This window comes from Bombyx mandarina, chromosome 05 (assembly GCF_030267445.1).
Source record: "Bombyx mandarina strain Sakado chromosome 05, ASM3026744v2".
Classification (NCBI taxonomy): domain Eukaryota; kingdom Metazoa; phylum Arthropoda; class Insecta; order Lepidoptera; family Bombycidae; genus Bombyx; species Bombyx mandarina.
The window spans coordinates 6,759,718-6,768,849 of NC_143212.1; the positions used below are offsets into that span (position 1 = coordinate 6,759,718).

The 9,132-nt window shown below is 33.8% G+C and overlaps 1 protein-coding gene across 1 annotated transcript; it reads right to left on the reverse strand.

Annotated features, from left to right (window-relative positions):
- Positions 1-383: 383 nt before the first annotated feature.
- Positions 384-7,613, reverse strand: LOC114246656 (uncharacterized). The gene is made up of 4 exons (XM_089727625.1): positions 7,411-7,613; positions 7,029-7,200; positions 5,956-6,103; positions 384-5,097 (listed from the first exon to the last, which is right to left on the reverse strand). The coding sequence occupies exons 1-4, from the start codon at positions 7,517-7,519 to the stop codon at positions 4,513-4,515; spliced, it is 1,014 nt and encodes a 337-aa protein (XP_089583751.1). The 5' UTR covers positions 7,520-7,613; the 3' UTR covers positions 384-4,512.
- Between the last annotated feature and the right edge of the window lie 1,519 nt (positions 7,614-9,132).

Sequence of the window (9,132 nt, forward strand, 5' to 3'; positions counted from 1 at the left end):
TACTTCACAAATTTCATAATGTAACATAATTTTACTTGTAGTGCACCGCACACAAATATGTGCAGGATAACTGAAAAACAGCTTTTAAAAGCTTCGTCATCATTTAGACTACTAAATTACCTTTATACCCCACTTCTCAATGTACTTTTTGTAACTACCTACCTGTAAAGGAATTAAATATCCGCTAATAAGCTTCTTTTCTTTTCCTGTAAAATATCAAACCCGATTTCGGAAGTTAGGTAATTGTTAAATTTTATTGTTAAAGCAAAGAGAAGCTAAGAGTGGAATTTGCTTCGGAAAATATAAAAACATCATGCATCAAATCATTTTTTAAACATTCATTCAAAACTAGGTCCGCAAACGAAAAATAAATAAAGGAAACATCATTTTGATAGTTTATTTAAAAAATAAAAAAAATACAATTCATTCCGAAATGACTTATTGAGTTTTTGGACAATAACAGGTTTATCTACATTAACTTCGGTTCAACTATACTAAAAGCGTTGGATTTAATTCATTCATGATAATTACTGTTAGTTTGAACAAAATTCAAATTCGATTCCCAAAGAAATGTTAAGCATTTTACAGATATACATTTGCTTTAGTCATTAAAATAAATATGTTGTGCAGCCTTTGTCATCTATCATTACGGAAGTTTGTATAAAATCTAAAAAATCTTGTTATTGGAACTTCTTAAAACTCATTTTCCAATGCTATAGATGTGAAAATAATTATGATTGCCGGTGGTTAGTCAATCGAGTCCCTCCTGGGTGAGCTCGTTTGCACCCACCTGTCCTGGTAAAAATGGAAAGGCCCAAGTACCACCAATGATAACTCCTTCAAAAGAAAAAGTCATCGAGCACTAGTTTAAAAATGATGGTTCTATTCGTATTCGTGTCAGCAAAGGGAAGACGTCTTTATTTTCACTTAGTCTCTAGAGTTAGGATGCAAATTGGCCATATTTAAATCGTGTAAAAATTAAGTCCTAAGTGACGAACAGTTTCTGCACTTCAAATCTGAAACTTAAGTAATTGAAACTGGTTATATTAGAATTACAAAATTAAAAAAAAATATATTGTTCGGTGTGCTTAGTGCGAGTTTAACTTTTTCGATAGCGTAAAAGTTAGCTCATACTTGTTGGAATGGGATCGTTTGCCTACGTTTGCCGCTAGGGGCGCTGTTCTAACTCCATACAGAATTGGCTTAACTTTTACGCTATAGAGAACGTTAAGAAACTCGCACTAAGCACTTCATCGTTCACTTCAACAATGTCAAAAGTTACTTTTAGGACTCCACTCTTTCCATTATTCTCAAGTGGCCCGTTTAAAGTTCTTTCTATTTGATGATAGCGTAGCTCCTTATTATAATCTGGAAGCTCAGTATTATGTTTAACTGGGTTTTCCGAACCGGCAGATTTGTAACAGGGCGCTTTATCCTTCGGAAATTTAATGTAGTCCATGTTGAAAACGGAAGCAGAAACGCAGAACACGATGTTTATGAGTTTACAAAGTTTGTGTATTATGTAATTACTGCCTGCTGACACGAACTTACCGCCACATTATGAATGCAAAGCTTAGAAAACAGACTCGAAAAATCGAGCCGTAAGAACCACCGTATGAAATTAATCAATAGTTTGCTCAATATTTGGCCGGTTTGTGGTACAGCTTTTCAATTTCGGTTTAACAATTTATTTTGTAGTGAATGTGTAGGAATAGTGTATGCAGCATATATAATGTAATCGTTGTCTTTTTTGAGAATTAATAACAGTTGTGTACGTGCAAGTGTAAAACTTTGACAATTCAAGTTTTAACTTTTGACTATACAGTTCGAATAATTTCATTTAAATATATAAGTTGCTAACAATACAAACATATAAATCTCATATAGATATATCAATGGTGCGAATTAAAATTACGTAATAACGTCATGCTTTGATGATTAATCTCAAAATTAATAACTAATTTACTAACAATAAGCATTAAAGTATGCATTCGTCTAGATATTTTTAACATAAAGAAAATGTCACAAAAATCGGAAAAAACATGTCGCAATGTTGCAGAGGTGAACATTTCAGACATTTGGCAAGAGTTATCCACACAAAGAGCTGTTCGGATAGTACAATACTTCTGGTTTCACAGAGCGTTTGGAGCATCAGCTGTTTTATACCCGATGCTCTGTGGAAACTGCTCCCGTAAAGTTCAACCATCACAACACACGCCACACGAGCAGAATGCAACCAATCAGTTTGTAATGCATTCCACGCATTCCAACAGATCATTTTTGCCACGAACTATCCAGCTCTAGAATGAACTCTCCTTGTCAATCTTTTCCGAGCGCTACATGTAATAGTCTAACTAAACGCGATTTGAAAACTGGCTTTCGAAGATGCGATGAGTAACGGTGATCCCTTACGCTAAGTTGAATCTTTTAAGGCAATAAAATTCAAGTTTTAACCATTCAAAGAAAGGATAAATTGCTATATAATTTAATATAAATAAAATGAGTATTATGGCTTTATACAGTATAATATTCACAATGCTCGCCCGATTGCAAAATATTTTTAAGTTAGTTGTAGTAGTTTAAAGTGATTTTGGAGGTTCTCTTGAAATTTTATCGCTTAGTTTTCGTTCAGTGTTTATTTGATTTTTTTATTAGATATACATTTAAATATACGCATTTTTGTAATAATGATAATCATCAATTATGTTTTTTTTATTTAATTTACTTGTAACAAAGATTGAATTCACTTAAGGCCTGGTCAAATCACATTATATAGCAGTGTTCCAGGAGGTAACGATAACCTGGCATCCGGATAAAGACACTCTTACGATGAGCTAGTAACTAAAAACAGCGTTCTATACACAGTAGTACTCAAGTACCAACAATTTTATTGAAAAACAAAAAATGCACTACCCGGAACCATTTTATTCTTCTACGTATGTAGCTCAGTTAGGTATTCTATTGTTTTTTTTTACAATTTTTTTCAGTAAATTTAGAACAGCTACATTTATCGATGATACTACTTATTATTATACTTTTTACTACTTACTATTATATTTTGGATTTTTGCGTATTTTTTTGTTTAATGAATAATTGGTACTCTGTAACAGTGTGTAACTGTGTAAAACGCTATTTTTTTGTACTGGCTCATCATAAGTGTCTTTTCCCCGATATCAGGTTATCGTTACTTTCTGAGACACCCTGTATGTTTACGAAGAGCGCCGCACCATATCAAGATTCATCTCGTAAAATAATTACATTAAGGCGTCTGTGATGTATTACAAGCTAAACCTTTGTTTAGAATATTGACATATTTTATAGTCCGTGAATAAAATTAAAAGATATTGTAATTAAATATTTCGTTTAACCTATTATTTTCATCATAGGCAACATATCGCTTAGATAAACTAATCGTTGTTTAACTAATATTACGCCTTCTTTCAAATTGCTAATATCACAAAGCAGTCTTAAATTCAATGATTTATATACTCTTTACACTCTTAATTACACTGGTTAATTATTAATTAAATATAATATTTTGAAGGTAAAAATAGACCGTTAACTATGGCCGAGGTAGAATTTCGGTACAAAATACTCCGTTGTATGGGCTACATCCCCTGTAATTGTCCAAGTGGACAAACAGAGAAAATAATTACCGTGGCCATTGACCAGTATTCTCTTTACTATAGTCTAATTTATATTTAAACAACAACATTGGTACACAAGTCATATTAAATGAGACATGTCGATCGGTCCACGTGTAATCTGCATCCTTCGTAACCGTTTAGTAAGGCAAGTTAAAAAATTCGATCGTTGAACCGTTGACAGAACTTTTTTGGAATGAAAACTGCATTTTGACTAAATAACCGACTATAAAGTTGAAAAAAAGGTAATTCAAAATATAATATTGATACAACTTATTAGATCTTCCTTCTGTCGTCTGCACATCGATTACGTTCAGTCGTTGCAGGTCAATAACTATCGAGAGACGTCATTCGGTCAGTATTCGATCGACACATATCTAAATTCTATCATTTTATACTTTGATTTATTTTTATAATATTTTGCTCTATAAATATTATACACATTTTTGTAAAGGTGGGATTTTTACTTAGTTCTAGGTGTTTGGGCACCTTTTCCGAATGTAAAACAGCCATGTATTACTACCCATTTTGAAGCAAGGTATCGAATCCCCGAATCATAGCACCACACGTTGGGTGCTGTGAGGTGGTATGTAAAAAGAGTCGGATGTAACCAAAAATCTTATTGGTTGGTATTTCTACAACGGAAAAGCAGGTAGCAAAAACTGCTTTGCATTCTCTCAGTAATAAATGTGTGTCCTGCGCATTGGACATTCTTCAAATGTCTAAGATTACCTTCAATACAAACGAAAAAGTGAAATATAATTCTATGATTTAGTTTTTTATGCCACTGTACCAAGGAACACAGCTCTGCAATCTGTTTTCATTTTCGGAATGGCTCCAATACACCTTATTGCAAATAAAACATTTTTTAAAACGTAATAAGATCTTCACTTGATGTCTGTAGTTCTCTATTAGAATCATTGTCATTGGGCACTAAATGTTTGGGTGATATTTTTCTCCTGGGTGGCACAGGAATGTCGTCAAGTATTCCTGTTGTATTCAAATGCCTTCCATGTTCAGCAAATACTTTGACATCATAGTTTAATTCAGCACGTCGACTATTTGGTGACAGTTTAGTACGTACGGGCGGACTGGGCGCCGCTCTGGAGTATGAAGGGCGATTGTCAAATATACTAGAATCCATTAGATTTACACTCCCAGGAAGAAGAGCTGAGGTTTTACTTCTTCCTAATGCAAAAGTGCATTCTTCATCTTTTTCACTTTTTGGTTTTGATTCATTGGTATAGAAAGTAGCTTTTTGTATGAACTCTGTACGACAATGCTTGTAGGCCTGAACATCTGACTTGCTTCGTTCAAGAGTGAATGCACCGTTAGTGTGGAGATGACAACTAAACGAGCTTGTGTTCACTGTGCACGCAGGTGTTGTTGAAAAAGGAACAGCAGGTGCCCACAAACAAGCACCCTCATTTCTAGGCACCAACAATAATGGATCCTAACGGGAAATAACAAAAAAATTAAAGGTTAACTATATTAAGCTATAAAATCTTCGATCAACAATAGTATGTAGATTTCAGGTCGGCGCAAAAATCCGTCTCGTTAAATAACAGGTCACTTGAAATGTGAGCTCTTATTTTGTTTAGTTCACTTCAGACACAGCCAATGTCAACCCGTCTCACAATGCCGCAGTGTATATTCAAAAGTTGCAAAAAAATGCCCGAAATACCAATTTAACGGCCGGAGTAAGATACTTTCAGTAAGTACATGAAGTATAAGTTATATTATAGAATAGAATAAAAAGCTTTAAGCTAATAAATAATAAACAACCGCCATTCGAGCAGCTGAGGACCGGACGAGATGGAAAGAGCTTACGAGACAGGCAACGGTCAAGTTTCAGTTTCGAAATTTCAAGAAGCAAAATTAATAAAACAAAACGATGTTAGTTCTCAGAGCAATAAAGGAAAAAAATACTTTAATTGTTTCTAATTAAGGTTGATTTAACATTAAAGATTGTTTAACATATGTCTTTTCGTTTTTAAGTGACAGGAGTAATTTATTGCTTTGAGACGAATGATCGTAAGTATTAAATAATGTTTTGGAGATTTGTGACTTTATTACTAGATGCCATAGTTGTAATTAGTTTGAATTTAAAACTGTTTCAAAACTTTTTTCTCCGTTTGTTGTAAACCAATGTAGCTATGTATGTGTATATTCATGCGGACAGTTTTTGCTTTGATTTTGTATGTGTCCCTTTATCTAGTTACTATTGTTGATCGAAGTATAAAACAAATAGAAGCTATATTTAAATTAATATAATAATAATAAAAAATGTACATTTTTTTTATTTTATTACCTTGCCAGTGATTGAAAATATTTTGGATTGTAAAGTATGGAGTCTATTACGTAAATATTCATATGAGCATTCCCGTAAACTGATTACCCATTTTACTACATTATCCTCAGCTCGCGCAGCAAATACATGCCTCTTTTCAGGTTCATCTCTGAAAGGTGTGTTCTGAATTTATCAATGCCTATAAAATCTGTAAATTTTTACTAAATTATATTCACACCATTGCCCCGGCAATTTACAAGTATTTTGCTACATATGATTATGGCCCTAAAGTATCATTTTTATTTAAACAATTTTGTTAAATAAATGCTATAAACATTACAAAGTCAATGCCACAATGACTTTGTAATGTTTATAGCATTCACAATGCCTTCAGACATGGGAGAGATGGCCACACTGTCTATATGAATGTGGAGGACATTACTCTAAATGAAAATCAAAAATATTAGGAAATTTGTCAAAAATATTGCTATACAAGTGCATCATCCCAGCAATATTTTATGTATGTATGTACCTGTACCAAAAATAGGTCCAATAACAATATCCTCCTAACTTTATAATAATACAGTATGACATGAGTCAGGCTGGTGACTTTAATTTTATGTGTATATGTGAGCCTGTAGATATAAAAACTTGAATGTCACTACCCACTTTGACATGAGACATGAGGCATGAGACATGATGTCTAAGTCTCAATTAACTGTTGTCCCACCCTTCAAACCAGAACATATTAGGGCTATGTGGCAGAAATACAGAGGGTAGTTGTACCAGATCTTACAGACTCATGAAACAAATTCAATAAAAGAGTCAGTATGTGCTATATCTGTATGCCACCTTAAAATACATGCTTTTTCCATTGTTCAATCATCATGAGTCATCTAGGCATGTACCAGTAATTGCTTCATTAAGCAATTTAGAAAAATGATGTGACACTGAAACTGAATGCTCATTAAATAAAATTGACACTGATAATTACGATCATTTTGCTGCATAGGTATAGTCTGGTTTCCAAAGTGCATTTCAAGTAGCAAATGAAAATTCTCCAGAGAAATAAATGCTAAGAATAAAGTACTCACATAAATGAAATTGAGAATGAGAATGGTATGCTCTGGCCATGTTCCATCTGTATTGACGAGTTTTCCAACACAAATACTCCAGCAGGGTTTTTCGTGTCAAATTTACCCATTTCACTTATTTTAAAATAAAATAAATAGTTGTTAATTAGCCGAAACCATCGTTCCTTAAAAACTGTAATAAAAAAATTTATCAACTACTACATATATCTTGTGCCTGTTCTGAGTATAAATTATTTGTTTTTGATAATAACTTAAACAGCCACATAAGGGTCATTAATTTTAATACTTACATTAAAAAATTTCTTGAAGATATAGAGATATAGAGCAAACACATAAGAACGTTTAAATGAATGATATTTGAGAAAACAAACTGTTTACTCACTTGCTTGATGTCTGTAGCTTCCATTTGTAATCTTTTTGTAATTTAATCTTCCTTCAATTACACAAGGTCGATCGCTCAGCTGAGCCACTTCTCGAACGTTGCATTTCATTTGGAAAAATCCTTTTTTTGGATTTTAATGGAATTTATTACGCATACACCATATTTTTTTTCATTCAACACAAATTAATTTGATTAATTGACAGTTGACAATACTATCTATAGTAGTAGTTTTATTTTTCCAAATGGAAAGGCAAATGTATCATACCATACGGCCTAATCTTTTATATATAGGTATATGATGATGATGATTCATCCGACCGATTTCGGCCATGGCGACCACTTTGACTCCTATCCGTCGATTTGCCGCTCGTGCGCTCAAAGATTGCTTATATAGCCTATCTTCGCGGCAAAACTCCTTGCGCATTGAGGACACGTAAGCACGCCGTTCTTATAATTATAGGTTATGGCAGCAGGTGGGCGGGCCTTCAACTCGTCGCGTTTGTAAACAAGGTCAGCTTTACGCTGATCCTCGAACTCGCGTACTTTGCTGTTCACCATCCTGCGCCATTCTGGCCGCGTATTCGTATCTAGCGATGCAACAGTGTTCGAATATCTCAGGCGGGTACAAATTTTTCTAATGAAATACATACTTGACAAATGTCCACGATTGACTTCCATGGTGAAGGAATAACATCGTGTAATAAAAATCAAACCCACAAAGTTATAATTTGCGTAATTACTGTTGGTAGGACCTCTTGTGAATCCGCACGGGTAGGTACCACCACCCTGCCTATTTCTGCCGTGAAGCAGTAATGCGTTTCGGTTTCAAGGGTGGGTCAGCCGTTGTAACTATACGGAGACCTTAGAACTTATATCTCAAGGTAGGTGGCGCATTTACGTTGTAGATGTCTATAGGCTCCAGTAACCACTTAACGCCAGGTGGGCTGTGAGCTCGTCTACTGCAAAAGTCTCAGTAAATGACCAGGGTGACGTTATATTTCATCCCATATCATCTCATCTCATTTCATGCCATGTCTCATATATTTTTTTTCTTCTTTATTGCTTAGATGGGTGGATGGTAAATTTAAATAAATAAAAAAATCGTCTCCTTAACAATCTAATAGACTAAATGTGAGATAAATTCAACTTACTGACATATTAGTTTTCTCCATAAATAAATATACTTTATTATATTTTATTTATATGATTATTCTCCTACGAATTTTAGTTAGCTTAACTGCAGTAGGTACTTGTATTGACTACGACATTAAATTTATACTTGTAGTTAGAATAGAACTAATGACAAAAATAAACCTACATCGCCTATTTGTTTTTTATTAGCATTTGAGAAGATTCACTGTTTTTTAAAATAGCTGCTGATTGGCCAATATCATTTTATCAATTATAAATACGCAAATAGACAAAAAAGTAACAGACTTCGAATTTCAGTTCCGCGTACCATGTGTAGTGGATATCAGCTACAATATACCGACAGCCACTGGTATTGTTTGCTTTACTGCGATTTAATGTAACGAAAAGCCCGCCAACCGTCAGACATATAAATTACACTTTACAAATATTTTAATGGTAAATCCATAAAAAAAAACATTTTAATTCTAATCCAACTGCTTCAACAACGGTATGTAATAGGTACGTGGTACGTCGAAAGAGTAAATCTGTCCACGCTCCACGGCTACCTACACGTCACGCAAAAACCCTAAC

Bases quoted from the DNA above. Each gene is read 5' to 3' on its own strand.
- LOC114246656 (XM_089727625.1), bottom strand. From the start codon at position 7,519: ATGAAATGCAACGTTCGAGAAGTGGCTCAGCTGAGCGATCGACCTTGT. The intron at 6,104-7,028 runs GTGAGTACTTTA...CACACCTTTCAG, and splicing joins TCATTCTCAATTTCATTTAT to AGATGAACCTGAAAAGAGGC. The intron at 5,098-5,955 runs GTAATAAAATAA...ATTTCCCGTTAG, and splicing joins TATTTTCAATCACTGGCAAG to GATCCATTATTGTTGGTGCC.